General features: G+C 43.7%; 1 protein-coding gene across 2 annotated transcripts in view; it reads right to left on the bottom strand.

Annotated features, from left to right (window-relative positions):
- The window catches only part of NSF (N-ethylmaleimide sensitive factor, vesicle fusing ATPase), a 201,524-nt gene that overhangs the window by 5,290 nt on the left and 170,173 nt on the right, over positions 1-26,061 (bottom strand). For both annotated transcript variants that reach the window (XM_074978745.1, XM_074978746.1), the window contains exons 16-18: positions 21,732-21,798; positions 20,091-20,170; positions 608-742 (exon numbers count right to left, since the gene is read on the bottom strand). In XM_074978745.1, the coding sequence (XP_074834846.1) occupies positions 608-742; positions 20,091-20,170; positions 21,732-21,798 (282 nt within the window). The remainder of the gene's footprint in view (positions 1-607; positions 743-20,090; positions 20,171-21,731; positions 21,799-26,061) is intronic.

Here is a 26,061-nt window from a genome sequence, read left to right as displayed (position 1 = left end):
ACTACCCTTCCTCATGATGATGATAATGGTATTTTATTTACTTCTGTGGAATACCATATTGCAAAGCGATACTGATAGTCTGATAAGCATTTACATTATCTGCTACAAACGCCAGACTATTGTGAGGAGAAGAAACTGCCCATGGCCTTGATCCTAAAGACAGTCAAGCACCTCTTGACATGTTGAACTTCCCTAGCCCCCGTTAGTCGATTCACTGAGAATTCAGTGCCTTACGGGATTGGGCCCCATGAATTCAACTTTCAAGTGTTTTGGAGGACAACTTGCTAGTTCTCTCATATGCCCTCTGAACTGTTTCCAGACAGCAGAGAAACAAAGTCACTTCCTCTCATACTTTTTCTCTCCCTGTATCTGCCTCCCTCTTGCTCCAACTTTCTTTACTCAAGAGAATATTACATTCAGTGACACCTGATGACAGGTGTTGGGCCAATAGAGAGAAGTATAGGTTAATGTTTCAAAATGAGCATTGCACTTTCCCCAAGGGCATCTTTTGATTCCACTAAGCTTTCCATTGTGTGGGATATTATTCATACTAAAAGTCACTCAGGTGGTGTCTCAGTTGTCTCAAAATGCAGGGTGTTCTCCTTACCTCCAAGGCTTCCATCAGCTGCTCTCCTGTTGCAATATTGGGTACGTGAATTGTGGTGCTGAAAGCATCAAGCATTTCCATTTCCTGCAGAACATCTTTACGGCTGGTGGTTCCAATGATTAAAAGCTTGCGTCCCTGCCCGTGAAAATAATTGAATAAAGGTCAAGAAAGAAAAAAGGAAAGTACCAGCACCACGCTTGGGAAGACTGTGTTAGGGGGATGGTGAAAAATACTCCTTAACACCTTCAACATATCTCTAAGAGATTGAAAGATGAGAGATACCACATCTAAAATACTGGTAATCATCAGCATAAATCTGTAACAAGACAACGTCTAAGTATAAGGCTTAGGAAATCAGAATCCTTCCTGCATGTCAGAATCAAGAGACCCCTAAAGTTTGTTAAGCCCCATCCATAAAGGCTGTCTATCAGAACTTCTCTGTTAAAATGACCATTAGTGACACATGAACATCATAAGAACTCAGAGTTCACATCACGAAGCTGAACTAGGGCACTAACACCCAATCAGAGCTATAGTTTCTACTGAAGATGCTGCAGCAGTGATGACTGCTGGGAACCCTAGAATGCAAAGTTCCAACCACTTTCAGCATTTTTACCCCAAGTCCATGTAAAACAGTCAGGAGTTGCCCAGGCCTCATATAGAGAGCTCCTTTTCCCATTCTCCCACATTAACACTGCTGGAGACAAGGCTCTTTAGATAGAACGCCATTGGATTACATCCGGCAGTTGCATTTCCCACAGTCAGGAAAGACAAAAATGCAGTTATCATCTTTAAGTCAACTAAAAAGCTTAAATTCTGAAGAGAACCATCTGAGTAGCGGAGAGCAGCCAGCCTGGCTCAGCCAGGCACCACCTCACTCTGCATACACAGCTCCTATTGCTGTGTCAGAAGGCTCCCTTTCTACCCCAGGACACAGCATCCCTGAACTCCTGACTAAAGGAAAGAGAACACTGTTAACTGCCAGTGTTTAACACACAGGAGGCTTCCAGCCCATATTTATGCACTCTCACTACCAGCAGCTCCCAAGTTCACATGACTGGGTGCACATGCTGAGAAGGAAGAAGATTGTGGTGGGGGGGTGCTGTGGTGGATAATCAGCTGAACATGAGCTCCCTGTGTGCCCCAGTTATGGCTACAGAGCATGACTGTGGCTCGCTCAGGTGAACTGGCTCAGACACATGGCGTTCAGGCTCTCAGGTTAAAGATGTTCGGGCTTGGGCAGGAGTCCAAGCTCTGGGACCCTCCAACACTTACCTTGGGCTCCAAATGAAGCCTGAACATCTACACAGCAACTTTTCAGCCCCATACCTTGAAACTGAATCAGGTGACCCAGGACAGTCACAGGTTTTTTGTTCCTGTGAGATACTCTCTGTGGCCAAAAGAGTTAACACAGTCCTGGGATGCGTAATGAAAAATCTCAAGCAGGAGAGGAAGGTTATTTTATGTCTCTATGGCTACGTCTACACGTGCCCCAAACTTCGAAATGGCCACGCAAATGGCCATTTCGAAGTTTACTAATGAAGCGCTAAAATGCATATTCAGCGCTTCATTAGCATGCGGGCGGCCGAGGTGCTTCGAAATTGACGCGCCTTGCCGCCGTGTGGCGCGTCCAGACGGGGCTCCTTTTCGAAAGGATGCCGCCTACTTCGAAGTCCCCTTATTCCCATGAGCTCTTAAAAGAACCCTTAGCTATGAAACAGACATTGTCAGGTCCTCTAGTTCAATAGCCAGAGTTCTTAGAGAGCCCAGACAAACAGCAACAGGCAAACCAGAAAAAACAAGAGAGATTCACGTCAGGTCAACTTCATTCTCACTTTTACAGCCTCAAAAGCCTTGTTTTATTGTCTGCTTCTTCTAAAGATTTTCCATTATCACAATTTAGACCCCACCCTGTCTCCCAGCGCGTTCTCCTTCTCAACCCAGAAACACACACACACACACACACACACACACACTAGCGCACTATAGTGCACACAGAGAGAAAGACAAAACAGACTCACTTGGAAAGAAGCAACAGCAACCAACCAAAGTGAATGGGATGAGAGAAAAGTCCAAAAGGTTTTACTAAAAGTTTTAGGCATATGATTTCAGAAGAGCAGACTTCAACTCCCTAAGAGAACTGATGGGCAGGACCCCTGGGAAGTTAATATGATGGGGAAAGAAGTTCAGGAGAACTAGCAGTATTTTAAAGAGGTCTTGTAGAAGGCACAGGAACAAATTATCCCCATGAAGCCTCTATAAGCTCCACGCCAGTCCCAAGCCTCGATGAAGGAGGAGGGTTGGTCAGATGAGTGTCGATGCGTCAAACAACAATGCGAATGAAATCTGATGCCAGTACAACTAAATGACAAAAGATGCCGTCTCAGACATCACCCAGATAAACAAGGTCCACGATACCAATCGAGCGATTGGCGTTGGCTCGATAAGCTGGCTACCGAAAGAAAATTACAACTAACAAATACGCTATCCGTTGGAACATGAAACATCCGAACACTGTGGGCAATTGGAAAATTACAGCTGCTTCGGAAAGAGATGGAGAGATACCGATGAGATATACTTGGATTGGCAGAGATGCGTTGGATGGCATCAGAAAAGATATGCGGTTACGAAGTCATTTGGTCAGGAAATGAAACGAAGCATGAAGCAGGATTTGGATTCCTTCTTAGCAAAACAGTTAGAAGAGCATTATTAGGATACAAACTGGTAAAGCCAAGAATGATGGTAGCAAGATTCAAAGAAAAAATGTTCAACATCTCAGTCATTCAGGTGTATGCACCCATGTCGGACAGTACGGAGGAAGAGATTGGGCTATTCTATAAAGACTTGACAAAGATGGTGGAGGAGATACTGAAGAACGATGTGTTGATCATCGGAGGAGATTGGAATGCAAAGGTTGGAACAGATAATGAAGGTTGGGAGAGAGTCATGGGAAGGTTTGGATATGGAGAAAGAAACGAATGAGGTGAGAAACTACTAGAGCTTGCTACAGAGCATGAGATGGTGATCTGCAACATGAAATTCCAAAAAGGATTGTAGGAAGTGGACATGGTGATTGAATGATGGAAAGTCCAAGAACATAATAGATATGATTTTGATAAGAAAATGAATAACATCAGTGCAGCTGTGTCAAACTTTCCAAGGAGCGGATAGAGACTTGGACCACAGTCTAGTGATCGCAAACATCAAGATAAAACTCGAAAGTGTAAGAGACAGTTTAAGAAAAGAAGAGTGATTGCAAACATCAAGATAAACTCAAAAGAAAGTGTAAGACACAGTTTAACAAAAGAAGAGACATGGTGAGGCTATGTGAGGAAGAAACAGGGAATGCATACAGAACAGCCCTCGGACAGAAGATTAAGAATATCACCACAGAGAAAGACCAAGCTAAGAGAGTCACAGGGATAGCCATCGCTATAGAAGAGGCAATTGAGCAGACTGTTCCAGAAGAAGAGAAGATCAACAACAAGTGGATTGCTCAGAAGACACTGAAGTTGGTTCAAAAGAAAAGAGCATTGAAGATCAGAAGAGATGTTTCTGAGCTGGCAGAACGGCAATACAGGGTGAAATTCAATGAGGTAAGGAAAGCAGCCAGAAAGGATAAGGAGAAATGGTTAGAGGACAAATGTGAAGATATTGAGAGGTATTACGGTGAATGTAAGACGAGGGAGGTGTATAAGACCACTAGGAATATTAACAGGAAATGGCAGTCGAAGCAGAGGGCGATCAAAGATGAGAATGAAGCAGCGCTCGTGAACAGGGAGAAGACTGTGCTGCGATGGATGAGATAATGCACCAATCTATACAAAGCACCGTTGGACCCAAGCATCTCAGAGAGACTGATTGAAGAACTGAAAGAGGTATCTCCAACTGAGCATCGAGAGTGAGACCGATATTTCGAAGGAGGAAGTAGGAAAAGCAGTGAAACTACTAAAGAACAACAAGAGCCCTGGAAATGAGATCAAATATGGCAGAGAAAGCATGATTCAGGAAATACAGCAATTATGTAATACAGCACGGAAAGAGGGGAAGGTGCCAAAGGAATGGACAAGATCTGTGCTAGTGACAATACCCAAGAAAGGAAATACATTGGAGTGCAAGAACTACAGAACAATTACCCTAACGAGCCATCTGGGCAAGGTGTTGATGATGATAGATGGAGAGATTAAGACTGCAGATAGAAGAACATAATAGCAGATGAGCAAGCGGGGTTCAGAAAACATAGAAGTACCATGCAGCAGATATTGGTACTAAGACTGATAGTGGAGAAAGGTTGACGAAAGAACAAGAACGTATACACTTGCTTCGTCAATTTTCAAAAGGCACTTGATAGCATAGATCAGAAAGCGACTTGGGCAGTGTTGGAGTCATATAGAGTGGATAGCAGACTGATACGGTTGTTGAAGGATACCAATGACGATGTGGAGGCAGTGGTGAGAGCATGCAGGGCGTTGGGAAGTTGGTTTAAAACAAGTAGAGGTATGAAACAAGGAGATCCAATATCTCCAAGTATCTTCATCGCACATCTGGAGAGCACGATGGACAAGATCAAGGAAGAGATAGAAGGGATATTTGTGCATGGGCAAAGGATTAACAACTTGAGGTTCGCAGATGATATAGTTATCATTGAGGAAGATGAGGAGAAGCTAGTGAAAACGGTGCAGGTGCTAAACGAAGAAGGGAAGCGGTACAGACTGATTATGAACATCGATAAAACAAAAACAGTGGTATTTGGGGAAAAGGAAATGGGAAGGAAGATCAGCGTCGATGGTATTGAACTAGAGAATGTAGAGAAGTTTACATATCTGGGGAGCAACATAACATATGATCTAAACTGTAAGAAGGAAAAATCGACTAGAATAGCAAAAGCAAGAGCGAGTTTGAAGGCGATGGATAAGCTCTGGAAAAGCAAAGCAATTAGTTTAAGAACGAAGCTGAGAGTCTTGAAAACGTGTGTATTCAGCAGCATGCTGTACGGAAGTGAGACATGAGTGATAATGAAAGATTCGAAAAGAAGAATATTGTCATTGGAAAGGAGTTGTTCTAGAAAGATTCTGAGAATAGGATAGATGCAGAAGGTCACCAATGAGGAACTGCATAGAAAGATACAGCTGGAAGAGAACCTGCTGCAGAAGGCGTTAAAACAGAAGCTACAACTATTTGGGCATATCTGCAGAATGAACGATGAACAAAAAAATCAAGACCTAGTATTTGGCATAATGGATGGTTCGAATAGGACAGGCTGACTCCACAGAGAATGGATAGATGATATAGTATATTGGTGTGGAGCTAGTCTACAGAAACTAAGCCACTCTGCACCGGATTGGGGAATATGGCAGGAAACAGTGAGAGGCATGAGACATCAATGGGCGCTGAGCCCACGGTTATCAATGATGATGACGAAATAAGAAAAGCAAATATGGTAGGCAGCCAACTTGACTTACAAGGGAAATCCTTGGCGAGCTTAAATGCAAAAAGGGATGCATATAAGAAGTGGAAACTTGGGCAGATGACTAAAGAGGAATACAAATATATGGCTGGAGAAGGCTGCAGGTTAATCAGGAAAGTGAAAACACAATTGGAATTGCAGCTAGCAAGACATGTAAAGGGTAACAAGAAAGACTTCTATAGGTATGTTAATAAGAGGGTTATCAGGGAGGGTGTGGGACCGTTATTGGATGAGGGGGGTAACCTGGTGATAGATGTGGCAAAGGCTGAAGTACTCAATGCTTTTTTTGGCCTCAGTCTTCACGGACAAGGTCAGCTCCCTGACTACAGCACTAGGTAATGCAGTATGGGAAGGAGGTGGGCAGCCCTCAGTGGGGAAATAACAAGTTAAGAGCTATTTAGAAAAGCTAGTGGTACACAAATCCATGGGCCGGATATAATGCATCCAAGGGGGCTGAGGGAATTAGCAGATATCCTTGTAGAGCCTTTGGCTATTAACTCTGAAAACTCATGGAGACCAGGAGAGATCCCAGATGACTGGAAAAAGGCAAATGTAGCGCCCATCTTTAAAAAAGGAAAGGATGACAATCCAGGGAACTATAGACCCGCCAGCCTCACCTCAGTCCCCAGAAAAATCATGGAGGGGATCCTCAAGGAATCCATTTTCGAGCACTTGGAAGAGGGGAAAGTGATTGAGTAGTCAACATGGATTCACCAAGGGCAAGTTGTGCCTGACCAGTCTGATTAGCTTCTATGATGAGGTAACTGGCTCTGTGGACATGGGGAAGTCAATAGATGTGATATACCTTGACTTCAGCAAAGCTTTTGATAGTCTCCCACAATATTCATGCACATAAATTAAGGAAGTATGGACTGGATACATGGAGGCTGTGTCTACACTAGTGCCCCTCTTCCAAAAGGGGAATGCTAAGGAGGGTGAGAGGGGAACCACATGGTGACTGGGAGACCCACACACATGTGGTGACTACCATTACCATATCCCCTAGACCACCCCCTCCACTCACTTGCAGCATGCACAGTTTCAGAAGCTGCTTTTGCAATCACAGGTTTGAAAGGATGCCCCAACCTGCGCCTTACCATGGCTGGAACTAAACCTTGTCCCTTAAGATCTCTGTGTAGTACCCGCTGCACACAGGATGCTTAAAAGCCAACATCTGTCCTTGCAGAGAATATGTGCCTATTGTCTTTCACACAGGTTTATTCATAAGATTCCTTTTTGTGTATTCTTAAATTTATCTCCTTAATGACCTTCACCCATGAGCTTAACAGCAGGCTCTGAGTACTGCTCTCCCCACAACCCCCCTCCGCTACACCTGTTAGACCGGTATGAATGCAGGAAGATATGTTCACAGAGCACATGGAAGCTGCCTGCAGGGACAGGGCACAGTTAAATGCATAGCAGAGACCCACACTGGAGGAGAGGTGAGCTGATCAAGAAGAAAGGAATGTGGATCATCAGGAAAGAGCATGAACTGGAGACCCAGAGGGAGATGTCGCAGCTAATGAGGCAGGAAACAGAGCTCCTGTGGTCCCTGGTACAAGGGCAGAGGTGGAAAAAGTACCCAAAAATGCAGCTGCTTTCACTTCTGGATACTTGAGTACAATCTAGATGTGACATGTGTACTTCTTCTCAATTAGTTTTCCAGAGGGACACCAGTAACTTTTACTTTCCAGTCATCACTCCACTTCGCTGCTCTCCAGGTGAGCTGGAAGTAGACAACAGGAACCAGTGGTCATCAACCAGGGAATTTTTGTTACATGTCCTTTCCTCTCTGGCCAGCACAGCGAGCAGGTGTGTCTGCATCACACCAAGCACAGCTTGTAGCCATGACTCCGCAGGATCACAAAATGGTCCCAGCATGGAGCCATCAGGAGATCTAAGCTCTCGTTTCAGGGGGTTAAGGGAGAGACACAAAGAAGCTGTTGTAATCCAGCTCAAATCCAGCAAAAGGAATGCTGATATTTATGCAAGAGTTTTGCAAGGCATGATGGAGAAAGGGTGTAGCTGGGACACTCAGCAGTACAGCATGAAGATCAAGGAGCTGAGACAGAGCTACCAGAAATGCAACACAGAAAGGGCAGTCTGGGTCATCTCCCCAGAAATGCTCATACCACAACTAGGTTCACGCTATTCTGGGGGCAGATGTAACCTCTTCCCCTCAAATTCGCATCACTCATGTTCACGGAGTTCATTCCAGCACAGAATTAGACGCTGAAAGCCAGGAGCTGTTTATTGAACTGGAGCCAGTGGATCTTAATTCAGGAGGTGGCTCCAGAGCCAACCCAGATCCTGGAGAGGGCACTTCCGATAAGTATTCTTTTTTTTCTACTGATAATAGTATTTCGCAATCATGGGGTAGGAGGTCTATGGGGTAGGAGGTCTATGCCACTTTCCCTTAGAACTTGTTAGTATGACTGGGGATATTTTGTTCTGTTTGCACAAAAAGCTGAAAGTCTTAGACAGGCACTTGTGGATTCTCCTCACGGGATTTCTGGGGAGACCTCACTTGTTCCTGCTTCCACAGTAAGACTCTTTACTGCACCAATCTACCAGTAAGTGATCTAGAAGCATGGCCCCACAGAGCATTCTTGCAAATTTTCCAACATGGTACCTAGACAGAACGAGCAATCTTTCTTTATCCCTTTTTGTTAGTGTGAGGAGGCTGATGTCTTGTTTGGCATGGGAAGTTTCGTGAGTCTCTGATGATTTTGTGCCTGGGATCTACCCAGTGCAGAGCAAAACTTATGCATCTCCTGGTGTGGCCGCTTTAAAATCCAGGCACTGCTTTAAGCAGCAAGCTCTCCAGGCAACCCCCACTTCCCAGGACGGTGGCAGGTGATCGCACATGCAGCAGCACCTGCCCACCTTCCCTCCCCCTGCAGGGCTGCTGGGCGACTGGACCCTTCAAAGAGCAATTGCCACACACTTCTCAACTGTCAAGGCAGGTCTCATTCCGGTATTGCTGTGCTTCAGGATGGGAGACAGCAGTTCACAAAGGTCCTTGAAAGTGGCCTTATGCATGCAGAAGATTCACAGCAACTGCTGTTTGTCCCATGACTGCAAAACAACATGGTCCCACCAGTCTGTGCTGGTTTTGCAGCTCCAGAAATTGAGCTCCACACTGTACAGTGACTCCAGTGCTGCCAGAAACTCCATGGTTCTTCTCTCCAGAGATTCATGTCTGTCAATGCCCCCGGAACCAATGAGCTCATACCGCATGGATGTTATGTTCAGAAGATACTGCAACACAGTGTAAGAACTGAGCCTAAACACGCTGCATCAAACTTCGAAGCATATCAGGATCCTCATGAGTGTCTGTAACGGTGGCTGGCAGTCAAGATGAAAACTGCACAAAAATGCTTTTTTTTTTTCCAGGCAGAAAGGGAAGGGCAGGAAAATGCATTCTGGGCTGATGACATCAGAAACCCAGAACCATGTGTGGTGAATTTTTCCCCAGAGACACTATCACAAAATCCCTCAATACAATGAGGCTGCAGGAACTATGGTATAGGTGCTCATAATGCACTGCTACCACAGTCAGATTCAGGCAGTCATGTGGGGACACACTAAACTGACTTTCTGAGCTGGTCAGAACAATCAACCTCGACTTGATGAAATCTAGTGTTCAAAATTTGACTTTAAAAGATTCAACTTTATTCCCAAGTGCAGACATACCTTAACTAGTGAAGTCACAGTCTGGAAACATGCCCTTTGATGTTGCTGGGAACAGTACGCAATAACAACATGTCTGACATATGAAAAAAAGCACTACACAAGTTAAACCTCTCGGGAACTGATCAGAGCCAGATGAGAGAATTTGCTGGACTACAGGAGGTCAGTACTTTCTAACATATTACCAAACACTTCACTACTTACTGGGCGCTCAGGAGACATTTAGGGGTAAATTACAGCTAAATAACAGCACAGAAGACTGAGAGCCAGAACTGGTGGCTGTAAACTAAGTTTATGGGACCACGGGGGACACAGCCACACCCATGATAAGTGGTCATCCAGCTAAGTAAAATCTTTCTGGATTACAGATGGTGCCAGATGAGAGAGTTCCAGATTACAGAGGTTTGACCTGTACACTCTTCTGTTACTGCTCCCTCAAACTTGCCTACACTGGCAAAAAAAACACTACAATCTTGGCACGCTCTATTGTTAGTCACAGTCTTTTATTTATCGTATTATTTTGCTAGAAAGCTCATAGAGAGGTGTTTCTTAAATTTAAACAAACAGATCAGATTATTAGCTCAGCAGGTCTTTCACACGAGGACTGAAAAATTACACATGTCCAATGAGGTGTTAATAAGTGAGATGAACCCTCACTCCTATTTGCAAAAAGCAACAGAGGCGAAAAAATTCAAAGTGTGAAAGATAAGCCAAACAGTCAGGTGTTGATTCCTCATCTAAAGCATTTGTTTATAGGCTGTAAAGAATAAAAGAGACTAAAGCAATCACTAAGCCTTTTGCTACACAAAAGACAAGACTAGCCCAATAATCCTTACCCCATTTGAGTCTCACCCTCCCTAACAAAGCAGATTTTAAACAAAGGCTTGGAAGCTATATGATACCATTAATTCTAAAAAGAACATTTTAAAAAACCCCAATGAACCACAAAAAGGGATATTCAAATGATGTGGAGGGCCAACACTGTACCAAGATGGCAACTTTAGAGTTAAAGCAGCAAGTGTCCCTATAAATCATTCAAAAAGTCCAGCAGTACACAGCCACAACAACTTTCCAATGTTCAAAACTTGCAACACTTGAGGAAAAACCTTAGATTTGTGCTATGTAAAGAATCTCAGCCCTAACTGTGACTTTCCTTGCTTTTCTTAAACCATTGCCATTCGAACTCTGTGCCTGATGGACTTGCGGGAGAGAAATTCTGAACAGAAATATAGCTCTCATGAAAACAATTAAGTCATTTTACAAATATCAGAGGCAGCAGGGTGCAGAAGTCACAGGTTGAACCTCTGTAGCTTGGCACACTCTTGTCCATCAGCATTCATAATCTGGCATGATTTTAGTTAGCTGGGCAACCACTCTTCATGGGCATGGCCAAGTTTCCCATAGTCCCAAAAAGTCTGTTTACAGCCACTAGTTCTGGTTCTCAGTGTTCTGTACTGTTATTTAGCTGTAATTTACCCCCTAAATGTCTTCTAAGAGCTCATTAAGCAGTGGATCTGTTGGTAATGCTGCTAGATGATACTGACCTCCCATGGTCCAGGAAATTCTCTTGTTTGGCAATGGGCAGGTCCCAAAGATGCTGGACTAGAGAGCGTCAATGTTTAGTGGAAGTTTCTATCTACCTCAGCTGGCTAGAAGGATGTGATGAGTAGAGCTGATGAAAAAATATCTTCCACTTTCCACTTCCACTGAATTTCGAAAACATGTGAAGCTTTTCATGGCGGGGGTGGGGAATCAGTTTGGTGACCAAAATCTGTTGAGAACACATCTGATGAAGCGAGTCTTTGGCCATGAATGCTTACGCTTCAAAATATCTGTTAGTCTATAAGGTGTCACAGGACTTCTTGTTGTTCTCAAAGATACAGACTAACACGGCTTCCTCTCTGGTACTTTTGAGAAAGTTTTTTCAGTTTTGCATTTCTGACAAAAGCAATTTGAAGAAAGCCAGTTTTACTTACACACACACACACACACACACACACACACACCCTACCTTGTCCCTCTCTCCCTAGACTAGATTAGTAATAGGGAAAGAAAAGACCTTCAGGACAAATCCTCCCTGGTGCTCTCATCCTCAGTGTTCTGTAGCTGCTCTTTGTTTTGTTTTTCATTCAAACCAAATAGCTGCACGAGTGTAGGAGGGTGGTTATCCTGCTTCAGGAGGAGAAAAAGTTAAACTTGGCTCTGGGAGAGGACTGGGGCAATTAGCTGCCCATTAGGGCTGCAGCTAATTAGGGCCCAGCTGGGGCAGTATAAATAGAGAGCCCCTTGACAGGTGGGGAAAAGAAGATTCTTGCTCCAGCTGAGGAGCAGGAGACCCCTGGCTGCCACAGAATCCCTGCGGGGTTCCTAACACAATGCAGGGCTGGGGGAAGGCAGGCAGAGCCAGGGGAGCTCTCACCAGGCAAGCTCCCAGGCTAAAGGGGTTGAAACTAGGCCTGCAGAAACTAGGGCTGCCGGCAGGCAGCAGGTCAAAAACTGCTTGCCAAAGATGAGTGGACATTTCAGACTGCAGTCTACCCCTGAGATAAAGGGCTAGATGATGACTGTCAGTGGGTCACTGAAGCCAGGTGGGTATTGGGATGCAAGGTTCCCTGGGAGGGGTGGAGAGGAGAGAGTGGGTACACTGTGGCAGGGTAGTACCCTGAGGGAAGGGATCATGGTCTGAGAGGGACGCAGATACTGAGTAACTGGGTGGTGGAATACAGCCAGAAGAGGGTGCTCCAGAGGCTGAAGAGTTGATTCCTTGAATAACCAGCAGGAGATGCCACAGAGGATTGTCCCACCCAGTTACACAAAGGATTTTCCAAATAAGTCATGCAACTCCATAGACCAGGGATGAGCAAAGTAAGGGGCACAAATTTCATGGACGGGAGGAGGGCCACAGCAGGATCAGCTGCCAGTTCTCAGGGTCACCCATCTCACTAGAATGATAAATGTTACTTTTCTTATGTGTGTGTGTTCACATTTAGATACCAATAGAGTCTGTACATTCTACATACTTGTCTTCTTACACATGCCAAAAGGTTAGGGTTTCTTCCACATGAACATAGCCAAAATTCCCATTCGTTTGGATGACATGAGACAGGTTTGCTGTGGCCTGGTCATTGTAGGGATGAGAAGTGGGGCCCGATGTAAACATTTGCTCAGCCCTGTCAGACAACTCTGCTTACATTTCTCCATTAGTTTCTATACTGCACCATATTATTTTGCCCGTCTTCATGGACAAGGTCAGCTCCCAGACCACTGCAAGGGCTCATATTGTTCAACATATTTATAAATGACCCAGTGAGGGAATGGGTTGCACCCTCAGCAAATTTGCAGCTGACGCTAAGTTGGGGGACAGGTAGATCGTTAGAGGGTAGGGACAGGGTCCAGAGTGACGTAGACAAATTGAAGGATTGGGCCAAAAGAAATGTGATTAGGTTCAACAAGGACAAGTGCAGAATCCTGCACTTGGGACTGATGAATCCCAAGCATTGTTACAGGCTGGGGGCTGACTGGCTAAGTAGCAGTGCAGAAGAAAAGGACCTGGGGTTTACAGTGTAGGAGAGGCTGGATATGAGTCAACCGTGTGCCCTTATACCCAAGAAGGATAATGGCATATTGGGGTATATTAGGAAGAGTATTTCCAGCAGATCTAGCAAAGTTATTCTTCCCCTCTATTCAGCACTGGTGAGGCCACATCTGCAGTACTGTGTGCAGTTCTGGGCCCCCAGTATAGAAAGGAGGTGGATGCACTGCAGAGGGTCCAGCAAAGGGCAACCAAGATTATTAGGGGTTTGGAGCACATCACCTAAGAGGAGAGGCTGAGGGATTTGGGCTTCTTTAAGTTTGCAGAAAACAAAAAAGCAGCCCAGTAGCACTTTAAAGACTCATCCAATAAATTATTTTGTTAGTCTTTAAAGTGCTACTGGACTGTTTTTGGTTTTCATAGTATATAGACTAGCATGGCTTTCTCTCTGTTACTAGTTTGCAGAAAAGAGTGAGGGGTGATTTGGTAGCAGCCTTCAACTTCCTGAAGGGGGGCTCTAAAGAGGATGGAAAGAGGCTATTCTCAGTAGTGATGGATGGCAGCATAAGAAGCAATGAAGTTACAGAAGGAGAGGTGTAGGCTGTATATTAGGAAAAATGTTTCAGTAGGAGGGCAGTGAAGCATTGGAACGTGTTACCTAGAGAGATGGTGGAATCTCCATCTTTACAGGGTTCACAGGTGGTTGACGCAGCCCTCGATGCTGTCGAGCTCCTACCAGTAATGGACGAACTGGATCAAGAACCGACTGTGGATGAACTGAAGACAGCCATCGACAGCATTGCAGCTGGAAAGGCCCCTGGTCAGGATGGTATACTACCAGAGGTAATCAAATGTGCCGCGGACACACTCCTGGAACCCCTGCATGAGCTGCTGTGCCTGTGCTGGAAAGAGGGTGAGGTTCCACAGGATATGTGTGACGCTAACATTGTAACGTTGTATAAGAACAAAGGAGACAGAAGCGACTGCAACAACTACCGTGGAATCTCCCTCCTACGCGTCACTGGTAAACTGTTCGCTCGCGTCATCCTTGGCAGACTCCAGAAGATTGCTGAGAGGGTGTACCCCGAATCGCAGTGCGGATTCCGTGCGGAGAGGTCTACCGTTGACATGGTCTTCTCTCTAAGGCAGCTGCAGGAGAAGTGCAGGGAGCAGAGAAAGCCACTCTACATAGCCTTCATCGACCTGACCAAGGCTTTTGACTTGGTCAGCAGGGATGGTCTGTTCAAACTGCTCCACAAGATAGGCTGTCCTCCACGGTTACTCAAGATGATCCAGTCATTCCACGAAAACATGAGAGGAACCATCCAATATGACGGTGCATTATCGGATGCTTTCAGAATCAGGAGCAGCGTCAAACAAGGATGCGTGCTTGCTCCGACACTGTTCGGGATCTTCTTCGCGCTCCTCCTGAAGCATGCCTCTGGATCTTCAACAGAGGGCATCTTGCTGCACATGAGATCTGATGGGAAACTGTTTAACCTTGCAAGGCTGAGAGCTAAGACTAAGGTGCAAGAAGTCCTCATCAGGGACATGCTGTTCGCAGACGATGCTGCTGTAGTGTCTCACACAGAAGACCAGCTTCAAAAACTGCTGGATCGGTTCTCCAAAGCGTGCAAGGACTTTGGGCTTACCATCAGCCTACAGATGACAAATGTACTTGGTCAAGATGTTGCTGAATCCCCATCAATCAGCATTGACAACTATACGTTAGGGGTTGTCCACAAGTTCGTTTACCTCGGGTCCACCATCACTGACACCCTGTCCTTGGACACTGAGCTAAATAGGAGGATCGGAAAAGTGGCCACAACTCTGTCCAGACTCAGCAAGAGAGTGTGGAACAACAACAAGCTGTACACTCACACCAAAATGCAAGTCTACAGAGCCTGCATCCTCAGCACCCTCCTTTATGGCAGCGAGACTTGGACCCTGTATGCCCGCCAGGAAAAGAGGCTGAACGTCTTCCACTTGCGCTGCCTCAGGCGCATCCTTGGAATATCACGGAAGGACAGAGTTACCAACACAGCCGTCCTCGAGCAAGCTGGAATCCCAACCATGCACACCCTCCTCAGGCAGCGTCGGCTCCGCTGGCTTGGCAACGTCCACAGGATGAACGATGGAAGGATTCCAAAAGACATCCTGTATGGTGAGCTAGCCTCTGGCAAAAGACCCCCCAGACGCCCCCGGTTGCATTACAAAGATGTCTGCAAGAGAGACCTCAGAGAGGTAGACATCGAGCTGGACAACTGGGAAGAACTAGCAGACGACGGCGGCAGATGGAGGCAGGGGTTACACAAGGGCCTTCAGAAGGGTGAGTTGAAGATCAGACAGCTAGCAGAGGAGAAGCGAGCACACAGGAAGCACAATAAGGACTTGCCAGACACCCACTACATCTGCAAGAGATGCAGCAAGGACTGTCACTCTCGTGTGGGTCTTTATAGTCACAATAGATGCTGTAAATGAAGTCTTAAATTGAAACTTTAAAGGGCGCGATCCATAGTCTGTGCAGACTGAAGGATGCCTACTACTCTACAGGTTTTAAAGTCCCAGCTTGACAAAGTCCTGGCTGGGATTATTTAGACAAGGCTGATCCTGTTTCAGGCAAGGGGCTCGACTTGATGACCTTCCGAGGTCCCTTCCAGCCCTAGGATTCTATGATTACCAGCTCTCTTTTAAACAGTCACCAAGAAGTCAAAGGTCAGGTCCACCATTGTTAGGCCCTGAGAAGAGCTGAGCACTCAGCTCCCAATGAGTGACAGGGCTTGTCTTCAGTACAGGAGTAAGTCAACCTAAGTGACATAGCTGTAATCAACATAGCTTAGTTCAAATTATTGCGGTGTTTTCACAGCACTGAATCAACAGGAGACCCTCTCCAGCTGACTTTCTTTACTCTTCTCATAGAGTAGGAGTACCAGGGTTGAACAGAGAGCACTCTGTCATCGATTTAGTGGGTCTTCACTAGATCCACTAAATCAGTCCCCAAAAGTGCACTCATCACCAGCGTGCTGATCTGGATGTAGTACAGACATAGCTGTAGTCACCCAGGGAACACTGAGCTCCCAAAAGGCACACATTGCTCACTTAGAGAATCTCAGATTCACACAGTGACCAGAGAAAAAACTCAAGAGCAGCCATTCTTACTTCAGTGCATAGATGATCTGTCTCCAGAGTTTAACTCGCCCTTGCAGCACTGTGCATGTGAAGCCACACAGCCCCTGTCCCCAGTATGGCAGGTCAGTATTATTTCCAAACTGAGTAGAAACTGCTGAAACAGAAAATTTAAGACCAACATTTTCACAAATGGTCCCATTTACAATGCCTAACCTGAGAAATTTTAAGGGACCAGCTGCCCCAGGTTTTGAGCAATGGCAAACTCCTGGAAAGTCAAAAGGAGGTGCCAGTGCTCAAAACCTGAAAGAAAAGATGTTTTAAGTTAATCACCTAAAACATTTAGTCTCCACTGTCGAGCCGTGGCAGCTTCACCAAGACAGTGCATCCCATGCAACAGTATGAGATGGAAGATTTTGCATCAAAATAATCATTTACAAAGCTGGGAGCCTGAAACATTTACTCTGCCACTGTTCTACTGAATGGCCATGGCCATGTCTCAGTCGGTCTGTGCCTTAGATGCTTGATCTGTATAATGGAGATGCCACTTTTCCAAATTTAAAAAATACTTTGAGATCCAAGAATGAAAGCACATGCTTTGTAAGTGCCAATTATTTTAAACTGCTATTTTTCCCTCTTCTGAAACAATACAGATTTTTTTCAGCGTTCAACACTCTATTCAAAATGACTTCAATGAACAGCTTGGATTCCATGTAAACTCTGCTAAACATAAGATTATTCTGATCCCCAAGAGACCAAACTGGGTTCCAAGCAACTAACAAATTCTGCTAATCTGATCACTCCATGCTAACTCAGTCAGTAAGGGCCTGACTGAGAAGCTGCAGCTACATTACAGCTGGGCAACGACAGATAGCAGAGGGAGAGAATAAAGCTATACTAGCCCATGTCTGATAGGGATTATTCACATGTCCTTCGTTTCTTACAGATTTTTAATGGTCATGTTGGGTGACTGGAATCCCTCCTTACGTGATGGGACAGAGGGCTTTTCCCAAACAACAGGCCAGATTCTGCTGTCAGTTCCATAGATTTAAATGCAGAATAACTATTGGCTAAAATGAGGTCACTCCCAGTTTACATCAGTATAACGGAAAACAAGATTTGGTTCTATTTTTCAAACTTCACATCCCCACATGTCCTCAATGCTAGGACATCATCATTCTGCATGTGGAACGGTACCAGAGAAGGTGCACATTCTCCTCCTCCTTCTCAAATCTGCAGAAGCCTGCCAAATCCCAGAAATGGAGGTGGGAGCATAGGAAGGGCATTCACAAGGGTGTCCAAGAGCATCTCACGGACATTTCACAACACTGTACAAATTGTGCGTCCAGCTTAGTTAGGGGATGCTGCAATGGCCATTCACTCCCTGAGTTGATTGTTAGCTTTTCACAGGAACCAGCAGGGAAGCACATGTGAAATCTCTGTGGAGTTGGTGAGCGTCCCCATGCCTTGTGTCACTCTGCATGTAGATGAAGCAGCCTCTTAGGTTTTCAGAGCTGCTGCTGCTTAGTTCTCAGAGAAGTCCTTTTTCTACAGAGTGGCTCCCTGCTGCGACAGCCCTTTTCAACCTTTCTATTTCTCGCCCACCCCCAGCTCTTCTGCTGCAAAACCCAGGGAAATCTAATTGAAATAAAGACCCAAGAGAACATGTTTTATTTTCTTCTCTTCAATCCATTTTAGAAAAGCTTTTTAATGGGTTTAAAAAGATGCTAAACAAAATGCAATGTTTCTCAGTCTTCTTGAACTGGTAATAGATACCACTTTCTAAGCATTGCTCAAAGAAACCCTGAATCATGGAGTGCAAGAAGGAATTTAAAGCAAATTGAGATTGGCTGTCTATGGCTGTTAAAGTCTTACAGATTTTTTTGCAATTTTTAAAAAATAGCAAACAAGCCAGAAATCCCCCAAGCTCCCAGGGACTGCTATCTGACTAGCATTTTTAGTCCTGCATGGGAAGAGCAAAAACAAAGACAGTCTCCATGAGGAGAGGGGGAATCTGGGAGGCAGCTTCCCTAAGCCAATTTAATACAAAACTATGCATCTTGATGCACAATAATACAGTGCCCCAGAAATGCACACTTTACACACTACTTTTGCCCATGGTGGTTGTGGGAAGCTGTTTGCAGATTAAGTCTCCATTCTGTGAGTGATATGGTGACTAGGTACTCGCAGCATGAATATGTGTTCAGCTGTCTTGTCATCCCTTTGTGGTTCCTATAACACACGAGCTCTGTCAAACAAATGACACCGTGCGTGCTGCATGCCATGTTGACAAAAAAAATAAAGCTAGCTAGAAGGCCTGTTTGACAGCAATGTGAGAGATGGCAGTTGTCTTTCTGCTATTCAGTGACAGCTCTCAAGAGTGCTTAGGATATGCTTGATAAGGGTCATGTTATATTTATTAGGAATGAATTGGCCCAGGATGTCAATCCAGCAGAGACTTACATGTTTGCTCAATTTTATGCATGTGAGTAGCAGCAATGGGACTCACCCACATGTGTCTGTCAGATCATGACCAAAATCGGTTGCTAGGGCAGACTACCCACTCACTGTGGGAATGACACAGTATTTCCTTACAGTAGGTCCCATTCCAAATGGCCACCTCTACATGAAACCCTGCGACTCTCTCACCCCATCTGCCTCCTCCGATCAAAAGCCAGGTCAGAAACACTAACTTTGCGATGACAGGATCCACTTGTTCCAAAAATTGCTTGTCCTGTTCCTGTCCCACTACAGGTGTGAGATGCAGTTCCTTCTTAATGGAAATATTCTCTACTCACAGCCACAGCGCAAAGAGCATATAAAAAACTAGATGCTTGCTGTGGGGTTTCTCTACAATATTCACTAAGCCACCTAGTCTCAAAGGCATCTGAAATGTCACAGAACACAAACTCACCAGATAACACACAGCCCTGCAGGGGTAATCAGATGCCAGTAGGGGCAAGAAATGATCAGTGGGTACACAGTCAAATCTGGTGCATTTTATTAGGCTCCTTTTTCTAAGTAACCCTTTTAGTAAGGCTAGACAAGAGTTCACTTCCATCACTAACGTCACAACCATAACTTTAGTGGCAATATCTCACACTGAATCCTTCCAAGAACAGTCTTGTGTTTGTTTTTAAAGAACACCACTAATGCCCCAGAACCTGGCTTACATTCAAGAGTTCTTTATCAATATTATTTCAAGTTTCTTGCTACTGTGGAAACACATTAGGCTTATTCTGAGAAATGAACTGCATATACCTTTTCTTCTGATTTTTGCGGGGGATGGGGTGGTAAACTATGTTAATTTCACAACTAAGCTAGGAAGGCTGTAATATTTACTGCATCCTGAAAAGATATTAAAAGCTATTAAACTAAAAGATAGCATTGCAAGAAACCATGGCTTCTAATTTTAATAAAGCATGGAGCACAAAACTAAGTGAGGAAAAAAGTTTAGAATAATTCCAAACAATGTAAAACCATATTTGAAAACCCCAAGAAATACTGTAACAAACTGGAATGGTCCACATTATCAATACACTCAGTAATTCTGTTACTTCAATAAATTGTTTCCTTAGGACTTTGCATGTTACAAAGAACTCTAACTGCAGGCCAGTTCTAAGAATGACAATGAAAATTTATCCCTACCATACCCATTCTCTTACCTGAGGAGGTGCCTTTTTTAGCAACACAAGAAGGGCCTGCAACACCAAGTTGGAGAATCGTGGTCCAATAGGAACATAATCTGGAAGGGGGGAAAAAATATTATTTCTAGGAATTCTGAATATAAGTATGCCCACGTTTCCAGATTTTAGCATGTTGTACAGCAGGAATCAAACTTTTCTGGTTCAATTTTCATATTCCATTGTGCTTCTCAAATGAAAGCAGTTGTTTAAAAGGCAAAGTTTCACACAGCCTTGTAGTAACAATGACACAACGGACTTCAAATTTAGTGATCACGCTATTTTCATTTCCTTGTCACTTGTGAATGTCCACTGTATGGCTTTTCTAGAAGCCTCCCTACAGAACAGTATCCTTTCCTTTCACTGAAGGACACAACTGGTATTCTAGTTCTGAATATTTCATAAGCAGACTGACATCATAAGGCATGTGGCTTAAATAGAGAAGAAACCATTTTTCTTGGATGAACTAAATCTGTATCCACAAAAGTGTACTAATACATACTTTTTAATATTCGATGCCTGTCTACTACTTCCAGGAGAATATGTTTGTCTATCCTTTTTTTTTTTTTTTTTTTATTGGGGGTGGAGGGTGTACCCATTTTTGAAACAAATACTAAAGAAACTCCAGGCATTTAAAATCAACTAAATGCATGAGGCTTGCAACAGAGGTGACGACTCCCCCCAAAAGCCATATTCCTGCACCTACAGTGCTTGACTTATGTGTTTACTCTATTGTTCTCGTAAGCTTGTCTTGCTTTTTACAATGTAGACACCTTGCCCCTTGCACAGTGTGCCCCAGATGCAACAGGTAAGCGTAAAATATTAGGAGATCAGAATTCTGCAGTTATTCAGACAAGTGCTAGAGTAGATCCTTATCTATGAACACCAGAATTATGAACAGACCTGTCAATCACACACATCATTTAAAAACTGAAGTGCACAACAAGGTAGCAGTGGAGACCAAAAAACACACCAACAGTATAATACTGTGCAAAATGTAAATTATGAAAAAATTGACCAGGTGAGTAAACTATTTCTGTGCTTGTTTCATTTTAAAAAAGCTGGTTAAAAGCAGCATTCTTCTTCTGCATAGTCAAGTTTCAAAACTGTACTGAGTCAACCTTCAGTTGTAAACTGCTGAAAGAACCATAATGTTTTGCTGAGTTACGATCATCCATTCCTGAGGTGTTCTGATTTATTTACAGTTGGACTAGATGACATCCTGAGGGCTCTTCCAACCCATAACTTCGTGATTCTATGATTCTACTGCAGTATTTTACAAAGATGTAAATTATTGTTCAAGGAACTAAGGAATCAGGATCCTTTCTATCTTGTTAGTTAAGCCTATAAATCTTATTTAGTTTAAAATGATGCAGATGAAGATTGTAGCACAATGAACAACTCAAATACCTTAGAGCGAGAAGAAACCAACACTGAGATACAAGACTACAATATTACTGCTGGAGTTCAGACAAGATACAGGTTCACATCAACATGGAGGATCAATTCCAGGCTTGTGAATCATCAGACTTAGATTAAACTCTATACAAAGTTATGGGTCCACTTCTATTTTGTAACATTAGGTGGGCTGTTGCAAGGTGAAACCAAAATTCTATGACTTACCTAGAAGCCTTTCAATGTCATCTACTACTACACAGCTGAGCTGGGACTTGTACGCATCATCAAAGATCTAGGGAAAAATAATAATGTATCATTGTCACAAATCTCATCCTAGGAGATCTCCAAGATTCAAGTTACACATGTGAACATGCCTCCAGTTCCTCCAAAACTTCCTCTTAAACCATTTCAGGATGGCTGAGGTCAATCTAACAACCAAAAAGGCAGAGCATGAACATGCAAGTCAAAATCTGATTAGTCCTCCGTAAGTGGAGTACTTTGCATTCATCTTTATTGAACTTCATCCCTCATCCCTTTGTCGTCTCAGACCATTTCCCCAGTTTGTCCAGATCTTTTTGAATTTTGACCATATCCTCCAAAACACTTGCAACCCTTTCCAGCTTGGTACCATCTGCAATCTTGATAAGCATACTTTCTATGCCATTATCTAGATATCTGATGAAAATATTGAACAGAACTCGTTCCAGAACTGAACCCAGTGGAATCCTACTTGTTATTCCCTTCCAGCCTGACTGTGAACCATTAATAACTACTCACCGTGAATGCTTATCCAAACAATTATGCACCCACCTAACAGTACTCCCATTTAGGTTGCATTTACGTACTTTACTGATAAAAAGGCTGTGGAATATTGTATCAAATGCTTTATTAAATTCTACACATACGACCTCCACTGCTTCCTGCCAAAAAAAGCTATCAGGTTGGTTTGACATGATTTGTTCTTAATAAATCCATGCTGACTGTTCTCTATCACCTTATTATCTTTCAGATGGTTGCAGATGGATTCCTTAATTATTTGTTCCATCATCTTTCCTGGTACTGAAGTTAGGCTGACTGGTCTGTAACATCATGGGTTGTTCTTCTTTCCCATTTTATAGATGGGCATTATATTTGCCCTTCTCCAGTTCTCCTGGAATCTCTCCCAACTTCCATTACTTTTCAAAGATCTTAGCTAGTGGCTCGGATACCTCTTCTATCAGCTTCACGAATATTCTAGGATGAACTTCATCAGGCCCTGGTGACTCAAAGACATTTACCTTTTATTAGTAATTTTTAACTTTTTCTTTCCCTATTTTAACTTCTTGGCCTACCCCATTTCCACTAGCATTTGCTATGTTGGGCATCCAGTCTCCATCAACCTTTTTGGTGAAAACTGACACAAATCATTCAATACCTCTGCCATTTCCATGTTTTCTGTCACTGTTTCTCCCTCTTCCTTGAGCAATGGGCCTGCCCTGTCCTTGGTCGTCTTCTTGCTTCTAATGTACTTCTAGAATGTCTTCTTGTTTCCCTTTATGTCTCAAGCTGGACTGAGGTTTTGTTGTGCTTTTGTCTTTTTAATTTTGCACCTACATTCCCGTGTTGTTTATATTCCTCCTTTGTACTTTGACCTAGTTTCCACTTTCACACAATTCCTGTTTGATTTTTAGGTCATTCAAGATCCCTTGGCTAAGCCAAGCTATACTTCCTATCCTTCCTTTTCAGAGGAATGGTTTGCTCTTGTATCCCTAGTAATTTCTCTTTGAAAATTTGCCAGGTGTCTTCAACTGTTCTTCTCATAGTTTTGCTTTCCATGGGACCGTACCTATCAGATCTCTGACTTCCTGAAATCCAGTGTCTTTATTTTGGTATTCTCCCTTCTACCATTCCTTAGAATCATGAACTCTATCATTTCATGATTACTTCCACCCAGGATGCTTGTCACTTTCAAATTCTCACCCAGTTCCTCCCTATCTGTTAAAATCAAATCTTGGACAGCTTCCCCCAGGTAGCTTTCTCCAGCTTTTGAAATTAAAATAAATCAATAAATACATATAAAAAATGTCTTCAATGCATTCCAAGAACTTGTTGGATAATCTGTGTCCTGCTGTGCTCTTCTCCCAACAGATCATAGAATCATGGAATCATAGAACACTAGGACTGGAAGGGACCTCGAGAGGCCATCGAGTCCAGCCCCCTGCCCCAATGGCAGGACCAAGTACTATCTAAACCATCCCTGATAGACATCTATCTAACCTGTTCTTAAATATCTCCAGCAATGGAGATTCCACAACCTCCCTTGGCAATTTATTCCACTGTTTGACCGCCCTGACAGTTAGGAACTTTTTCCTAATGTCCAACCTAAACCTCCCTTGCTGCAGTTTAAGCCTGTTGCCTCCTGTTCTATCCTCAGAGGCCAAGAAGAACAAGTTTTCTCCTTCCTCCTTATGACTCCCTTTTAGATACCTGAAAACCGCTATCATGTCTCCCCTCAATCTTCTCTTTTCCAAACTAAACAAGCCCAATTCTTTCAACCTTTTTATAGGTCACATTCTCTAGACCTTTAATCATTCTTGTCACTCTTCTCTGGACCCTCTCTATTTTCTCCACATCTTTTTTGAACTGCGATGCCCAGAACTGGACACAATACTCCACCTGAGGCCTAACCAGCGCAGAGTAGAGCAGAAGAATGACTTCTTGTGTCTTGTTCACAACACACCTGTTAATGCATCCCAGAATCATGTTTGCTTTTTTTGCAACAGCATCACACTGTTGACTCATATTTAGCTTGTGGTCCACTATAACCCCTAGATCCCTTTCTGCCGTCATCATTCCTAGACAGTTTCTCCCCATTCTGTATGTGTGAAACTGATTGTTCCTTCCCAAGTGGAGCACTTTGCATTTGTCCTTATTAAACGTCATCCTGTTTACCTCAGACCAATTCTCCAATTTATTCGGATAATTTTGAATTATGACCCTATCCTCCAAAGCAGTTGCCACCCCTCCCAGCTTGGTATCATCTGCAAACTTAATAAGTGTACTTTCTATGCCAATATCTAAATCATTGATGAAGACATTGAACAGAACCGGTCCTAACACAGACCCCTGCGGAACCCCACTTGTTATACTTTTCCAGCAGGATTGAGAACCATTAAGAACTACTCTCTGGGTATGGTTATCCAGCCAGTTGTGCACCCACCTTACAGTAGCCTCATCTAACTTGTATTTGCCTAGTGTTTTTATAAGAATAGTTGACATCCCCCATCATCACCAAGTTCTGTGCTTTGGATTATTTTGTTAGTCGCTTTAAAAAAGCCTCATCCAGCAACTCACGGTTAAGTGGTCTGCAGTAAACACACTACCATGCCATCGTCCTTAATCTTTACCCCCCTCCACATCCTTTTAAACTTACCCAGAGACTCTCAACACGTCTGCTTCCTATGTCCATCTCAACCTCAGTTCCAATATACACATTTTATATACAATGCAACATCACCTCCTCCTTCTCCTACCTATCATTCCTGACCAAACTGTATTCTTCTGTACTAATAGTCCAATCAAGTGTATGATCTCACCAAGTCTTGGTGATACCAACTATGTTATACTTGTGTTTATTTACTAGCATTTCAAGGTCTTCCTTCTGATTTCCCATACTTTTTGCATTTGTATACAGACAGCTTAAATACTGATTTGATTTTATCCCTAAGTTCTGCCTTTATCCCTCCCTTATCTCTGTTACTATAGACCATGCTCCCGCCAATTTCTGACCTGTCTCCCAGGTCTCCACAGCTTTCACTTACCTGTGGGTTTTAAACATTAAAAGGCGTGAATATTTGCCTGTCTTACCTAAAGTTTGCCATCTCCCTAACAGTTTGGAAGGTCTCCTTCAGACACATCCTCTCTCTATTTTCCCAATAACAGCCTACACCAACTGCCTCCCACTCTCCTCAGAGCCCCCTTTTTAATTCTTGTGTCCTTTTGATTTGCTAGTTCTCAGCCTGGGAAAAACAGATCTGTAAATTAACTGCCAATTCTAAACAGCATCTTCACCACTTAAACGATACTATGCTGTTAATCTTCAGCACTGTTTATCAGGAGGTGTTTTATCTCAATCCACCGTTACTGTCCCTCTAGCATCTTATTATTAAACACACACCCACAGAGTAAACATTTCAACACAAGAACTAGGGGTCACCAAATTAAATTAATAGGCAGCAGGTTTAAGACAAACAGGCAATATTTTTTCACACAACACACAGTTAACCTGTGGAACTCCTTGCTGGAGAATGTTGTGAAGACCAAGACTATAGTAAAATTCAAAAGAGAACTAGATAAATTCATGGGGGATAGGTCCATCAATGGCTGTTAGCCAGGATGGGCATGGACGGTGTCCCTACCCCCTGTTTGCAAGAGGCTGGAAATGGGCAACAGGTAATTGATCACTTGACGATTACCTGTTCTGTTCATTCCCTCTGGGGCACCCGGCATTGGCCACTGTCAGCAGACAGGACACTGGGCTTGATGGACTTATGGTCTGACCCAGTATGGCTGCTCT

Source organism: Carettochelys insculpta, chromosome 28, assembly GCF_033958435.1.
Source record: "Carettochelys insculpta isolate YL-2023 chromosome 28, ASM3395843v1, whole genome shotgun sequence".
NCBI lineage: Eukaryota > Metazoa > Chordata > Testudines > Carettochelyidae > Carettochelys > Carettochelys insculpta.
The sequence above is the reverse complement of the archived record's forward strand: the minus strand, read 5'-3'. Positions and strand labels throughout refer to the sequence as shown.